General features: G+C 41.2%; 1 protein-coding gene across 12 annotated transcripts in view; it reads right to left on the reverse strand.

Moving 5' to 3' along the window:
• Window positions 1–20,678, reverse strand: part of PCDH15 (protocadherin related 15) — an 805,380-nt gene that overhangs the window by 330,793 nt on the left and 453,909 nt on the right. For all 12 annotated transcript variants that reach the window (XM_072040299.1, XM_072040297.1, XM_072040284.1 and 9 more), the window contains one exon: window positions 5,652–5,770. In XM_072040299.1, coding sequence (XP_071896400.1) covers window positions 5,652–5,742 — 91 coding nt within the window. In that variant the 5' untranslated portion in view covers window positions 5,743–5,770. The remainder of the gene's footprint in view (window positions 1–5,651; window positions 5,771–20,678) is intronic.

Genomic DNA, 20,678 nt, shown 5'->3' on the forward strand with positions numbered 1-20,678 from the left:
CAAAGAGAAAGGCTTGAGCAAAGAGAGGCTGGCATGTCCTAAGCCGGGATCTGGGATCTCTTTTCCCAAAAGATTGCTTCGTGCCTCATTCAGCACACGGGCCTTAAAGGCTAGGAAGATGAAGCTTGCTCCTCATACATTTATTTCAGAAATCTAACTTGCCTCTTACCAAAGAGAAATAGGTCTTCTGCTGACTCAAAGCCCTGCTGGTGGCACGCCAGGATGCCCCATCAGACGTGTTTTGAAGAACTCCTCAGAGTAACTAATGGCTGAGCTCCTCTTCGAAGACACCAACAGCAGCTCCCTTCCCTTTAGGACCACTGCAGAGCCTGGCACCAGAGCTCTCAACCAAAAGCATTTCCTTTTCATAAAGCAAGCAAACAAATGACTTCTGTTCTGAGGAGCAAAGGCGGCCCTTAGGCAAGCACCTGTTTGCATTCCTCCTCCTCCACTGCACGTGTACAGCACAGGGCTCCGGAAATGATAAATGGGCTGCGTGTATTCGAACATGCATTTTCTGGAGTTAATTTCCTGCCTGACAGTCGTACAGCAGGTTCTGAAACCATTTGATTTTTAAAGTAGCCTCTTAAAGTGATTTGTGAGGCCCTTTAGTTACTCAAATTTTTGTAGCAAAGACCATGTTAGGCTAAATTAAAGACAGTAACTAATAGATGGGTCCTGTGCAGCACAAAAACAGCTGAAAGAACTTGTGTCTGCCCAGTCCTGGTGACAAAGTGAATCACGCAGTTGTGCTTTTCAAAGGAAAATCCGTATTTAAAATGTAACCTCCAATCCAGGGTAATGATAAAGACAATTTACATAGGTAAGGCTGTTCCTTATATCCTGAGAGGGAAAAAAAAAAAAAAATTAAAAAAAATAAGTTTTCCCTTATGAAGTGAAACACATAGTTAACAAAATCTTCTTATTAGCCTTATTATTTAATTTCAGCTGCCAGCACCAAGGACTAATGGACTGCCACCACCCTCTAGCTGCTGCAGACCCAGCCGTTGTACAGCTGCAGGTGGGACAGCCCAGCTTACTGAACCAGTGGAAAATCCACCCAGCAACTCCAACTTTTCAAGTGGGGTTTTGGTTTGATGTGCAAAAGAATTCAGGAGCACAAAGCAAGGAGATAGAAGAGCAGGAGCACCCCAGGACCCTGGCTAGCTAAGTACAGTCTGACGCAGTAGGACTAGGAGCACTGTTTAGTTTGCTCAACCAAGATAATATATGCAATTACGTGAGTAACTGCATGAATCCGTTCACATTTTAAAATGTTTTTAAATATTACTTAGTGAGAAAATCTGCATCCCTACTCTGCGTCCTGAAACTCTGAATTATTTACATATTTGCAGAGTAAATTTCCACAAACAACTGGATTTCTGGCAGCATTAAGAGTTTAATAAAAGCAAGAGTTTAATGAAGTCGTTCATTTAACCAACTTCACTTTTCAAGCGCAGCAGGAGATGATTCTCCAACAACTTCAGCACAGCCAGGCAGGCTCACCTGGCATTCTGCTAGTGCAGGTGGCTGCCCACGCGGTCAGTTTTGCATCCTTTTGCATCCAAGGGAAAGTATTCAGCAACCACCACGTTTCTGAAGCTGCTCTGTGTTCAACACAACCCGACTGCAGCGCTCAGCTGTGCTCTTATCAAACACCAGGGTGATGTTTTTGATAGCTAGTGAACAGTCCTCAAGCAAGTCAGTTATTTCCTTGATTTCTCCCTACTGTGTACTTTGCTCCAGACAAGCCTATACTTCTACAGATAGAAGTATAGAGGAGGAAACATTGATACAGCCCTTCAAGGGTCTTTGTTGGCTTAAGGAAAAAAAGCAATACATACTACCTTATATCCAAACCGAAATGGTAATTTTTTCCCCTCCATCTACATGTTAATTTGGACTGCAGCAAAAATGCTAACAATACATGTCTCCAAGTTTCCCAAGAATGTCATCTTTGCTCTGCAGAGGCTTTCCTGCTAGAGAGTCTCATACTCGAAGATCCTGCTAGCAGATTAGAAGTGAACAAAAACCATTGAGCTGTCAGTGACCGTCACATTTGCCACAGAGCAGCCGTCAATGGCGCATCTCCTGAACAGGAGATTATAGCAGTCAAAATAAAGCAAAAAAGCTGTAACTGGAAGCTTATTAGAACATGACATCATACTGCTTTGGTGTAAAGTTCAAGTCCACCCGTACTTTTGAAAAAAAATGTTTAAAAAAAATCAAAACAGATCCTTCCTATCTTAACAAATATTGAAATGTAAGTATTGGATCAATACCAAATGCAAGGGGAATTCAAATGTTGATATTTTGGGAAGTAAATAAGCCAAATAAGTAAATAAAAAATAGGATGGGATAACAATTACTGAAAGCCCCCCCCCAGTTCACAGCTGTGCCCTTTATGACAGGTATACATTAAGACTAAACCACTAAAGATTAGCAAAAGTCTGCTAATTGTCAATTTTTCTGCTGCATTGGTTTGTGGCAACAGAGTGCACACAGTGTTTAAATTCAGCAGCCTTCTGCGCTGACCAAAAGATTGGTCAAAATCTTTTTTGACCAATTGGTCTAGTCAAATACACTATGCCTAAGAAAAAAAAGAGCTTCCTAGGCTTTCACCTTCCTCCTCATTGCTTCTTTTAGCCTGAGAGTTTGACTTGGAATTTATCAGAGCATCACTAAAAAAAAACCAACAACAACATAAAAGCCACTGTAGCTGGCCTAATTTTACATATTGCAAGGCTATAACTGACATTTCTACTTTTACTTACCCATATGTATTACCTAAAGAAAAAGATACATTTTACATTATATATATTATATATAATAAATAATATAATAATATAACATATAAGATAAATAAAATGCATCTTTTGTAAATGTGTGTGTGTGTATATATACACATAACACACACACATATACTGCATTGCAACACACAAATATGCAGCATTTCTCCTGCTTGGAAAAGAGCAAACTAGAGGCAGCAGAAACAGAAAACCACATTTCTTTCTTTAAAAGGAAAAAATATCCACCACAGTACCCATTCACCCAGTCTTACATCTATTCTGGCATACCATACAGCTGAGCAATACAACACAGACAATGAAATCCACGGGAGAAAAAAATGCATTTTCCAATCATACACTGAGACAAACATGGTAACTAACAAGAACATTTTTCCTTTAATATATTTTGGTGTTTGTTTTTAATATAAGGGGACTACAGCAGATTTAAAATATTTGCATTTCATCAACAAAAAAATAACGTCACCATGGACCTGCCTGCTATCTCAACACATAAAATATGCTTCAGTAGGGGAAGCAACTCCAATAGCAAAGCACAACTGGCAGAGCAAGGGGCTGGCAGGAGGCCACTTGGCCACCGAACACAAATGCCAGCCAGCACACTTGGGAGAGGCATTTCAGCCAAAAGGAGGACGCAGCAGGACTTCCAGGATCAGGAGAGGAAGGAGAACCCAGGTGCAAGGGCAGCTTTCGGAAACACGTTTGTTTACATGTAGGTTAGTGAGCAGAACCCGAAGCAGGGAATTATTGCTGTCTAACGATCCTTTGGCTGAAGAGTAGGAACACCAGAGATGGAAACATGTTACCTGAACCAAAAGATTACGCAGGCACTGCCAGCTAACCATGAATAAAGTCAAGGCAGGAACAAGACAATGGCACCGAGCCAAGTGAACAAACAAGAGTCTTGGAAAGCTCTCTTCGAAGTGTAGCAAGAAAGACATCTAAATATTTCCAAGGCAGGCCGGTATAACATTTTTAAGGTTAATTTGTAACATTGTCAATTGCTACGGCTAGGAAAAGATTTGATAGCTCAGGACATCAAGCAACAACATCCAAAATACAGAAACTGATGGCTAATGGAGCAAAATGCAGTAACATGGGCGTGCAACTAATCAAATATGTACTGCTACAACCATGAAAACAGATCATTTGCATGCTCGGTGCAAAGAAATAAGTTATGATTTATGCCATAATTGATTTTCCTGTTTGTATTCATGATTGTTGTGCTGTTAAAATAATTATGCTATTTTTATATTGCAATTGCTAAAAGAGTGCATCTGTCATATCTGCTATATGTTAGATTAGAAATTGTGACATTGTAAATTAAAGCAACTCTACTGGTATGGTACAAGTCATGCCAAAGTACTTTCCTGCAATGAGTTAAGTATGGAACATAGCTTTCTTTTTAGCTTCAAGAAATACATTTCAAAAGATTTTTTAAAATACATTGTCTAATTAGCTATATGATATTTGTTGAATAACCAATATCCTACCCTGGCTTAAATTAAGTTCCATGTATTTTTTCCTCTATTATATCATTATGGCATTTATACAGAGAACAAAGATAACAGGAACACTTGTAGCTAAATTCACTTCCCTGAATACAGTAAAAAAAAATAATTAATTATTGAGTTTGCATCACAAGTGGTTCAGCTACATATTCCTCAAGCAATGGCATTTCTGAACCTTTCCCCCAGTGAAGGAACAGTACTCTTGGCTATATTCAAACTGATATTCACTGAAAATCAAGGCCCCCTCTGTTCAGGCTGTATAACAAGAGAACTTGTGAGTGATAAAAAACAGGTTGGGTTATGTGCTAAATTCAATGGCACAAGCCAAAACATATAAAAAAAAAAAAAAGGCAGGAAGAAAATCATTACGTGGCCACCCTAGCAGGGATCACTACAAATCCATCTGAAACACTGCATTAAACACAAAACACCACATTTCAAGAATCTAAGTTAATGCATTAAAGGGAAGCCCGTAAAAACCCTGATGGTGTCTGCGTTCTGCCTTCAAAGAGGTGGACAGCTGGAGTAGACAGATTGTTAGCTCTAAGTTGTCCACAAGAGTTAGACCTGTTTACAATACTCTGTATTTTCACGTCTTCCCCACTTTGGTAACAGAAAGGAAAGTTTTATCAGCAAGTTTTCATGAAATCACTGCAAATGTTAAACAGAAGCAGCAGATAAAAAGTCAAAACAGTGCACGGAAATTTGAAAACCAAAAATCTAATCAGCTGAGTTTCTGCTGCCATTGCTATCTGTCACTGATGTAATTTTCATTACTCCAGATGACTCTTAAAACAGAGCAAAGAAGCCGCAGGGCTTCTCTCCTACCACATGATCCCATCAGGCAGCATTATCAACAGATCAATAACTGCTGAGGTACAGGCTTCACAGCCTTTCTAAGTCAGGAAGCCACTATGCATTACAGGCACATTACCATTAATGAACAATAGCTTCATATATAACTGTGGACAAGTATCTTTCCCTTCCTCTAAAGCAACTGTAACCAAAAGGTACCAATCTGCAGATTTTGAAACAGAAGATGGACCAAGGTACCTCCATCTGTAATTCTGTGTTACTACAATTAACTGGAGGAACAGATTTCTGGTATTTTTAATTAAATTTAACAGATGTGGCACCAATAGCTCATGCTCTTTCCTATAACATCACTTTATTTTTTTTTTAAGTATTGTTTTTAAGAATTAAAAATTAAGAATTATTTGAAACCACTGTTCCCAGTGCTGTAACTGTCCGTTTACAAGTAAAGCAAGGTAAGGTAACTCTTTCAATAAATAAGAAAGGAATCATCCCCTCCCTCCCACAGCAAAAGCCTTACCTTCATCGTTCTGGGCCAAGGAACCCGCTAAGACAGTAGCAAGTGCAATCCCTACAGCTAACCACTTCCAGAGACAAAACCGCTGTAGCATTTTTTGTTACACTTCACTCAAGGCAGATCTGAAAAAAACAAAGATTTGGTACATGCATTAGTCAACCAGCCTTCACAAAGGTAATTACAAACTATTCCATAGCTTTGGATGCATATAGGGCATATACAATGTTGAACTGTTATGGGACCATGCCTGTTAAACAAGCAAGCTTAATCCCATTAACATTAAAACATACAAATGTACATTAATTTGATAATCATGTATGCACAGCCTCCCAAGCAAGAATCTTGCATTTGCTTTATTAAGCTGTAATTTGCATAAAATTATTTTATTTTATTTTTTTACTCTTCCTGCTTCAGCCTTGTGCTTTACAGTACTTTGGAGAAGTGACCCTATGGGAGAAGTTCTGCTTATTAAAACTGATGTTTAATCGCAAGAGTCAGCAGAGAGCCAGCATCCAAACCCAGTGCCCAGCAGAACATCTCCCAGTAAATGGCCTTCTCTAATAATGCTCTAGGTAAGTGGCCAGCAGGGGAGGAAAAAAAAAAAAAAACAAAACAAAACAAAAAGAAAACAAAAACAGAACAAATCAAAACAAAATCAGAAGAATAAACTGGCCAAGACAGGTCTGGATGAACACAGACAGGTTTGGATGAATTCCAGAGCATATTTAGAATGAGTAACATTAGAAAGTTATATAAAACTGTTTTATTGCTCCAATAAAGAGAATTAACATATTTCTGTAGCCCAGAACTGAATTATTTAAAAATATTCCTTCACATTAAAAAACATTGTGACAAATACAATGAACTTCCTAGCAACAGAAGCATGAAACAGGGAGAGAGTTACAGCATTATAAAAACAAGCTATTGTATAAAAAGGGTTTAAGTGCTGTCAATTTTCCCAAGCAAAGCACTTGACTCGGATTTCATTGCCAGTTTCTGCTTATAACTTCCCATTGTGGTTACAAACGCCCTGTATCTCATTCCAAGTCAAACAAACAGACTGCTTCCCCCCCTCTTCACAGCTCCGGCACTACCACAGCCCGATCCGCCTGGCGGCACAGTGCTGGGCTTGTGCTGTCATTTTCTTCCACGGACCCAGCATGTATTAAAACACAAACGTATGGACAGGGTCTAATTCACACCACACAACCAAACCACCAGCTCAGGGCATACAGACATCCTTTGGGATCACACTCTGCTAATCCACAGCAAAAGGATGTGGAGTTGCCACTAACAGAAAAGTTTTGTTAGGTATTGTAAAAGAAAGAAATTTCTCCAAGGTCTGAACTTACTCCAGATTGTATCAAGGCTCCCTTACACATCAAGCAGAGCTCCTTTCTTCTTCCCATAGACCAAGGAGATCACCTCTGACTTTTTACTTTCCAGGGATTTTAATACTAAAGCTCGCTATTAAAAGAATGCTATGAAAATATAAAGGGCAGGGGAGGATGGCGCAGCACATTCACTACTCCACCCCTCGTTCAGGGGTTAAAGATGATGAGAAGCCTTCCCTTGTCCTGATCTGGGTTGATGTCTGGCTCCTGCCACCCTGGCCAGTGCAGGCCACCAGCTGCAACGTGCAGCAGCTTCAGGAAGCACATAAATACCACACATCGAGCACAGGGCTCCATGTGGCAGTGCAAATTTGGGCGACTGTGTTTGCATTTCAGCTGGACAATCATCAGTCTGACAGGACAGCTCATGATTACGTGAGTCACTGAATCCAGGCCAAGCAACAGGATCTACGTACCATGAACGTGTGCCCATCTTCCTCTTCCTTTAACAGCCTCTGTCCCTAGCTCCAGGGGAAACAGCTTAATTAAGAATTTCAGACTTTTCCTAATGGGGGTATCGTTCCCACCCACAAGAGGACACCAGAATTGTTAGCAGAGATCTCACAATCCATTTGGCCAACTTTCTGTTTAAAAGCCTGTTGTGCTGCTAGGAAAAGGAAGCTTCAGGCTCATAAACATGTTACCAATCAATTGGAAAGCATGTAACTGCTAGAGGAAAAGAGCAGCTAGTTCTCAAGGAAAGAGAAAGGAAAAAAAGGAACCCCCTCCCAGAATCATGCACAAGACTTTGTGCTGGTCAAAAGTGGCTTTTTCCTCCTTTACTTACCCAAGTAACCAAAATGCCACTTCCACATAGCCAACTCAGAAGTCATTCTGGATTCTGCAACAGCATCTTCAAAGGACAGAAGCTGCTTCCACCATACTATATTCTAGCTGACTACTTTTAAATCAAGGCTGAGCACCTCCACGTTGCCCAGATAGTTATTATTAAACAAACCAAAAGACCATCAAGCTTGCTGGATGCTTTTGAGGATGCAAACGTATCAATACTTCACCATTTTTTCCTCCCACATTCAGAGGAGACCCTAAAAGCATTGGGCCCCATTGCTTTTAATTTTAAGCACATGGCATTATTATTGCAGGAGGTGACACTTACTGTCACGTGCCTCCAACATCTTACACCTCAAAAATGGAAACAGGTTGTTCAAGAGACTTATTTAGTTTCTTCAGCTTGGCCTAATAAAGGCCACAGGCATATGCAGACTGAGTGTGCTCCAAGTCCTAGAAAGAAATGTCCATAGACAGTTCAGACCTCAGATACTTAAATTTACAACCTTGGGGGGAAAAAAAAAAAAAAAAAAGAAGAAAAAAAAGAAAATCCACATCTCTAAATCACGATGTCCTATTTTTGAAAGAGCTATTCAGAGCTCAGCTGACGTTCTTGAGTCAAGTCTACTCTAGAGAGATTTCAGGACAGAATCTTGGCAGCCTTATTTTTGATTTTGATGAAAAGTCAAGTAAAACACGAGGACAGCAGCACTGCTGCTCTAAGAATAAGCATCTCTATATACAAGTGCATACAAATTGGCCTCCCTTTCTCCCCCACTTTATAATCAGAAAAAACCTGGTATGAAAACGTAGAAAGCAAGGACATTCCTACCAAAGTTAAGCAGATTTTGCTAACTCAGAAATAGCTCACAACCACCCAAAAAGTTATTACACATTTCCAAAAGGTCCACAGTCTGTAAGAAACAGCGTCCAGCTGTAAATGGCAAAGGACAATTGTGAATTGCTAATAAAAAGAATATCTGCAAAGTAACGGCACATGGTAAGTCTTAAAAGATTAGGAAATACAGGAAAATACATCAACATTGCTGCAGCAAAATTTTGAAGTTTGATATTACCACAGGCAATGAGAAGTTATATATTCACACACAAGAATCCTTAAGGAAAAATAAAGAGAGCTGAGGTTTTGGGGAACTCCAATTTTTGGCATGTCTGTATCTTTTTTTTTTTTTTTTTTTAAAAAAAAAAAAGCTTCAAAATAGTCTCTCAGGAGCATTCCATGTTTGACTGTATGTATGTCCTGAGACACAAAACCAGAGAGAGGTCCAAAGAAACATGAGTACGCCCTTGTTTATCCAGAGGGGCGGTGGCAGCAGCCGATCACTGGTGGTATTTGCAGCTCGACTACAGCAGTGCCGTGATGGCACTCCAAGCAGCAATCACCTCTCCTCATCTCACTTTTGTTTTATTATTATATTTTATCTTTCACCAATGTAGCTACTGAATCGCTCAAACTCCAGCAAGTCAAGTCATCTACATGACACATTTCAGAAAGTTTTAAGACAGGATAAAGGTGAATGGGAAAAAAACAAAACTTCAGAAATCAAATGGCATCCAAGCACCTGGAATATATTTAGGACCCAATGCTATCCTTGTAATCTTAAATCCTTACGATCCCTTGTTATTACAGTACTTTAAAACTCTGCATTTGTTTGAAGCTGACCAGGGAAACATGGACTTAATTAAAATAAATAGCCTTGGTCAGGGTAAAATAAGCAAATAATAACTACCAATGCAAATTTGTTCTTGGTACGGAAATAATTGAAGTTAGAGAAGGCCTCTGAAATCAGGTATATGCTAATGTCACGCGTTGGAAGGAAATGATTCTTTATAAAATTTAACATCAGAGAAAGATAGGCAAGGGAGAGGGAAAAAACTATTATAGATGTGGTTAAGAGGTAACAAACAGAGAAGGAAAAACTGCTGTACAAATACTCAAACCCTGGCTAACGTTGTCCCCACTGGTCTCCGGCAAATCTCCAAGCCAAAACCAGCACTGAAGTTGCACCAGAACATGGTGTTTCTACGTTGTTTTTAATAAAAAGAAAAATAAAAATCTCAGCTTTGGACTGATTTTGCCTCAAGTCAGAGGCTGTTGGGTTACTCAGAGCCTAACCAAGGCTCCCTACGAAATGCAGAATGTAACGGCACCACAACACAAACATTGGCATAGCAGCAACTCTAAAACCTTCTGACCGCTAGCAGCAAATTTGAACACATCTTTGAGGCAAGCACAGTTTATAACTCATTCTAAGAGGAGAAAGTGCATACTTACAAATCACTAAGTAGATGTAAACAAGCATTTGCCATTTAATATATGTCAAGAACAATAGCCCCTGTGAAATTACCATGGTTGGAAGAACAGTACAGCGTGTTTATAAATGTTTATACACCTATTTACATGAACGCTGTGATTTTACACAACCAACCAGAACTCCTTCAAGGATCAACAGTCACACATTTTGTTTATGGGTGTTGCCTTGTGAATATTACAATTGCGATAAAACGTTCAGGTATAAAGTAAACTACTTTTAGAAGTCTACATACAAAATTCTTTAAAAACAGGAAAAATTATAGTGGACAGTTTTATTATGGGCTCGTCTGTATTATTACTGATCAGATAAAATGCCTGAAGATTGCAGACAAAAACAGGGTCTCTGAAGTGCAAATGCTTGTGCTGTGATGGGACTGGTGCCGTAATATATCAGAAATGTCAGCAGAAATGGTAAAAAAGCGTCTCTTACAGAAGCCAAATAGGAGATGAATTTGCTTTACAGTCTGACAGCGTTTGTGGCTAGGTTAAAGCTACGCTCCATTAACTATATGTCCCGAATGCTTTATTTCTGTTTCCAAAACAATTATGTTGAACTGTCAACAGAAGAAAACACTTCAAAAATACTTAAACATGCGAACAGGCAAAAACCACCTTTGGTTTGTCTCAGTGCCATTCTTAACGAGCGTTATGTCACTGGGTAGGCAGCCACAGCTGGCTCGACACATGCCATACCCCATCCAGGTGCAGCAGAGCGCCCACCCGCTCCTATTCCCACCCCAACTGCTGCATTTATGCCTGCAAGCAGCTGGGATGTGCATGGCAGTGGTCAGTGCTGGGACCTAACACCCATACCGAGCATCTTCCAGGGCTTTCACCTCCCATTAGCTTGGTCTTGGGGCTGAATGGTCATTTGCACATCTGGAGCGCATCAGCTGGGGAACTGCAGGGCTGGGGAACACCTTCAGTTAAGGCTTGAACAAAAGAAAAAAAAAAAAGATTCCAGCTCATGAGCTCAGGGATGTCCTGGGAAGTAAAAGATCAGCCTGCCAACTCCCGTGTCCACTCTCTGCACTTCCCAGAGAGCTGCCAAGCCCGCCTCAGCATCAGCGTGTGAGCAGAGCCAGTGAAGGCAGAGCTTACCTTGGAGTTAAAGCCACGAGAGCTATTTACAGCTCCACTTCAGCACCCAGTGTGAATAACTGAATAACTCTGTTTACTGAAGTCAAACATCTGTTTATATGCTCTCCTGAAGAAGTTAAGCATATGCAAATATTTGGTTGAACTGGGGTTATATTGAATAATTTACAGTACAAATACAATCCTTTCTCCAATTTTGCACAATCCAGCTTTAACTAGAAAATCATCACAGTTTTTATTTTGTGAATACTGCTTGAGCACTCCATGTGGAAACATTTCAGCCTATGAACTCTTTGACATACTTGACTCCTCTTACATTAGTTAAGAAGATTTTCATGCTATAGTACTAGGACAAATTGTATGGATTTTGTCACTGTCCTTTCCTTGATTGGATCCTTTCAATAATGTGAACATTTTTAAGATTCAGTTTCAACAATCAAGCATACTCCCAACTCATTCCTTTTTCATGGGTCCTGGATCCATTCTTATGGGTGTGTTCACTTTCATTACATTCAAGTAATTCCTGAATTCCTCATTGTCCATTTCCCTCTAAGGCCTAACAGCTTTAATTACTCCTAGAACTAAGTGTTCTTCTTACAAAAACGGCCACTTTCCCAATACAGTCACAGTCACTGCCACAGCAAGGTATGTCCAACCAATGGAGACCATCAGTAACAGCGAGTTACTTGCCTCCACATTAGTGAAAAAAAAATGAAATAAAAAAATTAAAACTTTAGTACAGCAGCACCTCATCTAGGTACAGCTAGAATTAAATTTTGCTACGGGGTCAGATGCACTTCTCAACTTTAAGAGTCACTTTTACTTCAACACTGAAATTCCTAAGTTTATTTCAGTGCTGTGTACCCCAACCCAAAGCGACTGGTATTTCCCTACTCACCCTCAATAGAAAGATGCTATTTTCCCTCTGAACATAGCAATAGCACCCATTCGCAGCAGGTGACATCTTGGGAGCACTTTGCCAATTCCCCTGCCAGCAGAGCGTACTGTAAATGTGCTGTATTAACACTTGATGCAGCACGCTGTTAATTTCCAAAGAGAAGAGGGAATATTGCTAAGTATATGCAGGTTTGCTCAGAGAAATGTCAACTGCACCACCAAAAATAGAAAAAAAGCTTTGACAGAGTAACTGAGGTAGAGATGGAGAGGGGTTTTTGCTTCCTGCTTCATCATTAGTTGCAATCGCTGGAGTTATTTTCTGTATTTTCTGAGAAGTAATCCAGCCATGAGATGAATTACATCCTCTTAATCATGGGTGAGTAAACAGGATAGCCAATTTAGTCCTGTCTCCAGACCCTGGTTTGTAATGCAGAGGCACCACACAGATACTCAGTTCCCCAATTCTCTGCATGCACTCAGCCTATACAACAACCCCGCTCTCACGGGAGGCTGCCACCGCTTAATGCAAAGATGCTCCCAAGGTCAGTCCTGCATTGGGCTGTACATCTACAACTGCTACCTGCAGGCAGTGGCTCTAGGATGCGGAGAGAGGAAAAATATCCTACAGCTCCTTACATCACTGCCCGAGGAAGTGACATTACTCTAAGTAACATTAACTACTTATCATAAAACCATTAAATATATATATAATCTATATTAGTCAGAAGTATTTAAGTTAGCTCTTCAATAACCTTTGTCTTTACAAAATATGCCCACAAAGCTTAAATTATACATTAAAGTACTGGCTACTTTACTAGTTAATAACAGAAATACAGCTTGATATAGAAATACAAAGATCAGTCTCACTGCTGTTACTGCAAGAGAAGTATTGGACCATATCCCAGAAATCTCTCCATTCCTCCACTGCTGAAGCCTTCTCTCTTTCACGGGGCTCACCTAAGGCAGAGGAGCAAATCAGAGGTTTCCTCTAAGCAAAAACTGATGAAGAACTTGATTACCTTGCAGGGAAACAAATGCTGGGTTTTTGAAATACCAGGATGGGCATGAAGTTCAGTTTTCTCCCAGCTCCCACCCGAGCTCTCAAACAGCAGGATTCTCACAGGGGCAGCCCAGATGAATTGTATGGGGGGGAAAAAGCAAGTTCAGGCACAGGGAGTAGTGGCAGAGCTGCAGCTGCAGGGCTGTCCCACGGGCTGATTGGCTCACCCCAACAGCTGGCCCCAGCATTCAGCTGCATCTCATTTGGACTTGAATTACAAAAAAAAAAAAAAAAAAAATGTCCAGGAATGGCTTCTCGAAAGACATCCTAGAAAGCAAATTATAAGAGCATAGGTTCTGCCCTGCCAGTTGCTTTTTTGTTCTTCAGGATCAGAGTTTGATAGCACCTGCCTCAGTACTGACTTTTCTCACGTTTGCTAGGAAAACCCCAGTGAGCGATTAGTGCAACGAGGTCGATTTCTGCTGTGCAGCTCCCTTCCAAGAAGACCAGACGGTTACGGGGGCTTATTCTGAGCACCACTACAGGAACCCAATTTCTGGCTGTAGGTATCTCTCCACATCCCCCAGGATGACTTCATCTTTTAGGATGACTTCATCTTTTAGGATGATACGAGCTTCAAACACACCCAGGACGAACCACCCGCTCCTACAGAGTTCTGCCCACAGCTCTCCTGTCCCTGCTGGATGGCACAGACCCACCAGACCTATGTCCCTCTCACACCAGGCACGGTTCCCTCAGAGCCCCTCTGGGGGGAAACCTGCCACTTCTCTGGAGTTCAAGGCTTAAACCCCAACTTCCATTATGGCAACGGGCATGTCCACAACTGCGTTACATGAATTTATTTTATTGGAGAAAATTACATTTTCTCAAGTCAGATTTATATGCTGCGGCTTCACTTCTCTGCACTCAGATGTAAATTTTGTAAAATAAATACATCGAACTTGTCAAAGCAAAGCCTATGTTTCTGTAGAAAGTCAGGAGACGACTGATTCTCCTTGCCTGTTAGTCATCACATGCCAAGAGTACTATTAAACACATCCTGGAGTAATTACAGTTTTTTATTAGCTCTGTTAAAATACTTCAAAAGACGTTTCAGAATTAAAATGCATATACATATGCACACACTTAGCAGAAATTATATTCAGCTACCTGGCTGTCAAGTAGAAGGGTGTGCAGTTATGCATTACTGGGCCAAAAGCTTTAAAAATAGTCCTGGCTTTTGAAGCTGGGACAGCTTACAAGTGCTAAGGCTGATTAAGGCAGATCAGAATTTTTGTACATCTGCACTCCAACTCACAGACTATGTAAAAGTAAAGTTTAGAAGGTTTGAGATGTCTTTACCTGCACTTAGTTTCTCTGGAAATACAATTTTTCCGCTTACCATTATGAAGCAGTTTGTCCTTACCTACCTGTGATTACCAGCTACAGAGAACCCTGGCAAACCAGCCCTCAAGAAGAGATGCCTGCAGCCCGAATTGTAATGCTGCCCCCAACAATCCTCTTCCTAGGCAGATTCCTGTGGGGAGGGTACAGCTCAAAACTCCTTCGCTTTACAAGTTTTGCTTAATTCATCATAGAAAGTAAACCCAAAGTCCTCCACTGCTGCTGCTTGTTGCATCTAACTCCACCCTGTTTGGAGCTGCTGAGCTGGTCACTCAGCTACACGCTTCTCCTGCCCGACCTACGTGCAGTGGGACAAAGGCATCCTACAGAAGCTGATGCACATCCCATTCCTCCACACAAACAATTTGGTTCAGTCCACCCTCCTTGGCACCCCTGGGACAAAAGGCAGTACCTCATTTCTCAGTACTTTCCTCATTTCTCAGTACTTCTCAGACACTTCTCCCTCCCCACAGTGTCCATCCTAAATGGATATATCTAATAAAGAATTGACGTGTCTTTTCCAGAAATGTAGCAAACTGCACATTTGATGTTTATCAGTTCCTTGTTTCCTGGGTCACTCGATGCATTACCAGTTACATTCAGCCACACGCTTTCCAGGCACTTAAACAAATGAATTACTTAAGCCATAAGCCAAGTACTCCAGCAAGCTTTGAGACAATAAAAAGCCTCCTATGATCAATGCCACGAGCGTTGTTTAGACCTCTCGTGCATCACCACAAATGTGTTGTGAAGCCTCATCAGCCTGGACAGCTGAGCTGGAGCCTGCTAATCAAACCACACATGAATTGTTACTCAAATTTCAAAAGATGCCAAAATTATGTAAATAAGACTGCAGAAAGTATTTCCTGTAAGGTTTCATAAAGGCAAACAACAACACTGTTAGTATAAAGACTGTCAGACAACGTCCCCAGACCCACGCAGGGTCACCTCGTGCCACTGTTTGGCGCTGGCTGAGGCCTAGCTGTGGGAAGGACGGGCAAAGGCCCACAGACGTGCCCTGAGAGGCAGACAGCACTCCTAGCATCCTACTTGATATTTTCTTTGTTACTGAGCTGACATTTCTGCGAATTTCACAATGCTTAGAGTTTAGAAGGCATTAAAGGCTGATCTGGTGAAGTTGAATAGAGTGTGCAGGAAGCCAGCAGAGCTTTGACACTTGCTGCCACCCACAGAGCGCACGAATGAGTCAGAACCGTACCTACCAGGAATGATCACAAGCTCAGCAGGGAGATAAGAGAACAGGACAAGTTTCAGAAACCAGGGATTAAGATACCTCTTTTACTTGGAGTAACGTAACTTGATCCAAAGTTCAGAATCACTGGTGCTGACAAAAAAACGCTGCTGACCCTCACAAGACGATTAGTCCCTGCATCATCCAGGTGGAACAATGTCCTCATGATGGACAGCTAGGTAACAGATTGCTTTATTGAACGACAAGTAGTGTCTATCCATTCTGGAAGCTGTCCTGACCATGACACCAAATAGTTTGGCCACCTAGGAATCTGACAGCGGTGAACTAGAAAGCTGCCAGGTATCTGTAAGCATTTGCAAGTCACCGATGGCCTAGAAAGAGTCACACAAAGTCTGAAGTCAGATTTCTGAAGTCAGAAAACAAGGAAGGACACTCCTAAAGACAGGGGAAAGGGCTGTGGCCAAAGAGATGTGGCTCTGGAGTGCTTCACAAGGGGAAGCGGGATCAGCTGTCCAAGAAAAAACGCTAAATTGTAGAAAACAATTATAATCTGACAATTCTAGTGGCAAATCCAGAAGAAAACTGAAAATTAACAAATAGAGGAGCTGGTCTGCATGGTTTACAACTGTATCAGCACCGGTTAAAGGAAGAGCAGGTGCCAGGAGGCAGTCAGCAGAGCAGCGTGGAGCATGGGGACACCACCGGTAAAAGGTCCCAGCAGCATTTTTTAACAGCCCTGGGGGATTGTGAGCAGCTCTGTAAGGATTTAAATGCATTTGGTACCTGAGCAATAGCTGGGGAAATGAATTTCAATTTGGATAAAAATGCACACTGGGACAAATAACGTATTCATGAATGCAAATATGGATTCTGAATTTATCAGCTTTTTAGACATTATCCCCTCAGAGGAAGCAGTACAGATAGCTGCTATAGTGTAATGGGCACTGAGCTAAAGTAAACAAAATGCTTGGGAGCATTAGAAGGGATAGAAATACGACCTAAATTATAATGGCATTATAAAGGACAACAGAAAATCCCAGAGCATTTAACACTGGTTTTGCTACCATAATTTCCCAAGGAGGCACCAGAGAAGAAGAAGGTCTCAGAAAGGACAGATGAACTGACTTTAAGTCACTGTGGGATGAAAACCTTCCCTCATTAACCAAAGCAAGAAATGCCCCCTCTTCATGTCCCCCCCAAGATAAAAAAAAAAAACAACCCTCACCTCTGAGAATACAAGCCCAAGCATTACTTTTCACCTGAAAGAGATGTTACAGAGAATTGACAAAGACCTTGGCTACCAGAACTGCTGCAGCAATGTATTTTTCACTTGACTAATGTAGTGCTATACTACATGAATAAAGACGGGAATTAAAACACGAATAAATACAAAGAAATTAACTAAAAGCATGAACTGAACATTTGGACTCGTTCAGGAAGTTGTGGCAGGGACAACAACTGATTCCACTGCCAGCCAAGATCCCTTTACAAACAATATCATTTTAAACTATGCACGTTATGGCAATGATTTCATATGCTCAGGGCTTGTGCAATGCACCTGTAGGAGCCCCAAGAGAAAAGCTGTGCAGTGCCACATAGCTCGGTTCAGGGGTGCTTTTCAACTCCTCTTCAACATGCAGTAACAGTCAGATGAATATCTGATGAATGCAATGGATTAATGGCTTTTGTTGCAAATTCATGGCTGACTTCTTTTTTTTTTTTTTTTCCAGCTGTGTTTTATAAGTTCAGTAAAGCACAGAAACCCTGGAGTTTCCTGCTACTTCCCTGTGCTTGTTCCAAGCCAAACTGCCAGCAGGAAGGAATTTTCCTCACCTGGGTTCTTTTGCTTTACTCCTGCCACTCAGGCCCTCAGCACACAACAGAGAAGAGAGGAAGAACCATGCCTGGCAAGAGGGCAGACACATTTGGGAGACTTGGGCTTAAAAACAGCATTTTTAGCAGTGCTCTGCTTCAGAGCAGCTGCAGTTGGTGACGTGACTACAGGTGGTAGCACCTCCCGGGGGGCTCTCTGATGCCTCTTTCTCCCTCACATATTCTTTCCAAGTCGTATGGCCTCAAAACACAGCTTTTGTTCCACAAAATTATTTAATGAAATTATATGATCTAATTGCTTCTGTGTTGAAAAGAAGAAAAAAGCACCAATTTCCATTTTTTTTATTCTGTTACTGTTGCACAGTGCTGCAAAGTTGAAGGAGAAATGGGTTTCTAGCCTAGGAAAGGAAGAGGTGAAATCCACTAACAGAAATAGAGTAAGTCAAAAGAAATAATCCATACTTATTGTTTTTCAATAAGCAAAGGCAACACTATAAGCAACAAGACTATTTTCTCTTTTGAAATTCACAGTTCAATTTTAAGCTGTTTCCCTTTGGCAAATTACACGTTTTGCTAACCATGCTGACGACAGAAATGCAGAAATTAGCTCGAGATGCTGAAATTAGGGCTTAAGTCACGATCCTGCAGGTACAGCTCCTTCTGCTTGAAACCCCTGAACCTGCATAATGCCATTAGCACAAGGAAATGAGAAATTACAGAGGAACCAGGTCTCAGACAGCAGCACCATAGGAAGCTCCAACTCCACAGCAACCACATCATTTTCTCTCCAAAACTGGTATGGAGTAGAAAAGGGACATTTTTGTCTTCTCTTGTTCTCCTAAGTGGATTTCCTCCTCCTTTTTTTTTTTTTTTTTTTTTCTTAGCACCCAGTCTAGCACTTCCCAACACTCAAAGGATAAATGTGAAATTAATCTCAAAGGTCTTTTTCGAAGGCTACACATATTAGCCACAGCACCGGTTCCCCAAGACCCAGATAGCCTTCCTACAAGACAGAGATTTTTGCTTTAATGCCAGTGCTCATTTGATTAGAAAGCAACATATTTTTTTTTGTGTGTGTTTTTGTTTTTCCCAAAAAGAGACATTACTGCAGTGACATCAACCTTTCCCTGGAGCTAGCTCCTAGCTTGCACAACTGTGATGGAAGGTATTCCTCCCTAAGAGAGAAAACTGGAAGCACCCCCTTCTAGACCATTAGAATGATGAGGAGTTTTGTCTTAGATGCAAGCCATCAAATGCAAGGCAAGACCTATATGTACATAGTACCAGCAGAAAGCATCAAGAAATTACACAGAACAGGATCCATGACAGAAGCACTGCAAATTGTCCCGAGGATACAGTCAACCTTAGGTGGCACAACTAAGCAAAAAACATCATACGACATAAATGCTGCTGTACAGCCTTACCCCATTTTTGAAGATTAGACTGACACTGGACAGGCAGATTGCAAAAACTTGGTTCGCCAGATGTCCCACCAGGAAAGCTTTAGGGGACTGACAAGTTACGCAGTGCATGTTGATTTCCTGAGCTACCATCCTCTTCCAGCATCTTCCAAAAATCATTTGTGTTTCGTGTCCTTCAGCATAAACCTTTTAAATAACCTCCCACAGGGAAAGGTTCTTCCTCACTTGGAAGATTATTCAACTTTTGCTACATTTTAGTACGAAGGAAACTCTAAATCACAAGACATCCTTGTCTCTTGCTATTATACACAGGTGGTAAACAACAACCCCCCTAAATACACTTAAATTTGTCTCTTTCATCCTGGTTCCCCCCAAACAGAAGTATTCCTCACAGCCTGCTGAAGAACAGGCTTGTCAGTATGAAAAATATCAGCAATAAATTAATCACTATTTGAATAAAAGGTTGTCAGAAAACTCTGGTGAGATTTTACCAGCATGGATCCAAATTAGCAGTTTAATGAGTTACATAATTCTGGGTCATTTCTTGCTCCTGATGAATACAGCAATTGACTACTGTATTTCTTAGTGGTTGCTCCATAATTCTCTTTTCAACTCTAACAACTATAAACTGTTACAGGCATGGGGAAGAACAGCAGGCAGGAGTCTGCACTCAAAGAGAAAGTATTATATTTGGGGGAGATATTTATTTTTTATTTTTTTAAATATTTCCATCACTTCAAATTCAGAAGTGGCCTCAGCTGAGGAACTACCAACATCACTCAAGAGAAACTTCTCACCTGAACGCCTCTCCAGTCCAGGGAGGAGAAAAGGGGAAGTGTTTTTGTTTAAAATACGTGCAATAATATCTCACCAGGAGTGCCTGGAAGCCCTGCATTTTAATATACTTGCAAGAAAGCCATCACGCAGAACTGTCACTTCCAGTGGAAACAGCCCTTAGTGAGGCTGAAACTGCTTGTGTGTTTTTGTAGTTTCTCCCTTGCAAGGAAGACGGAAACATATCACACACACAGTGGCATCTTTCACCAAAACAGCCCACATTGTGCTCTGTTTTAAGGCAGCAAGTACCCCCACTGGCTCCTTGGCACAGGATCAGCAGAGCTTCATCTCTATTTCATCCTCCTCTCCAGGACTGCAATCCCACAATATTCAAACACTTTAAATATGCCCATTCATCCTGACCCACGAGGCAGGCAGATACCGGTTGTAAACATGCCTATCTTAAAACACCCAGTGCTTTACGTGCAAATTGTTCAAAGATTAAAACAACACATTCCTCTTCTACCATACATCTCATCTCCAGCAAGAAGTGATGACTGCAAACCCCATTTCTTGCTCTCCCCATTCCCCTTGGGCATGCACTATGTCACAGACATACCTGAAATGGTTCTACGAACTGGATCAAACTTACACCCTTAGTATTACCTACATTAAAACCCATTTGTTCTAACATACTCATGCACATCAACAAGTAGCTGCCCGTTCCGTTTTGCATAGCCTTTGATGAAAAGGTGGCTTGCCTACCCTGGCACAGACACCCCAGTCCTCTTCCCACAAAGCAAGGCACCAAATGCCTCCCGTGTATGGATGAGATGGAGAATGAGCACCCAAAAGCAGCTGAAGAGCTCCTA

This window comes from Anas platyrhynchos, chromosome 6 (genome assembly GCF_047663525.1).
Source record: "Anas platyrhynchos isolate ZD024472 breed Pekin duck chromosome 6, IASCAAS_PekinDuck_T2T, whole genome shotgun sequence".
NCBI classification, from domain to species: Eukaryota; Metazoa; Chordata; class Aves; order Anseriformes; family Anatidae; genus Anas; species Anas platyrhynchos.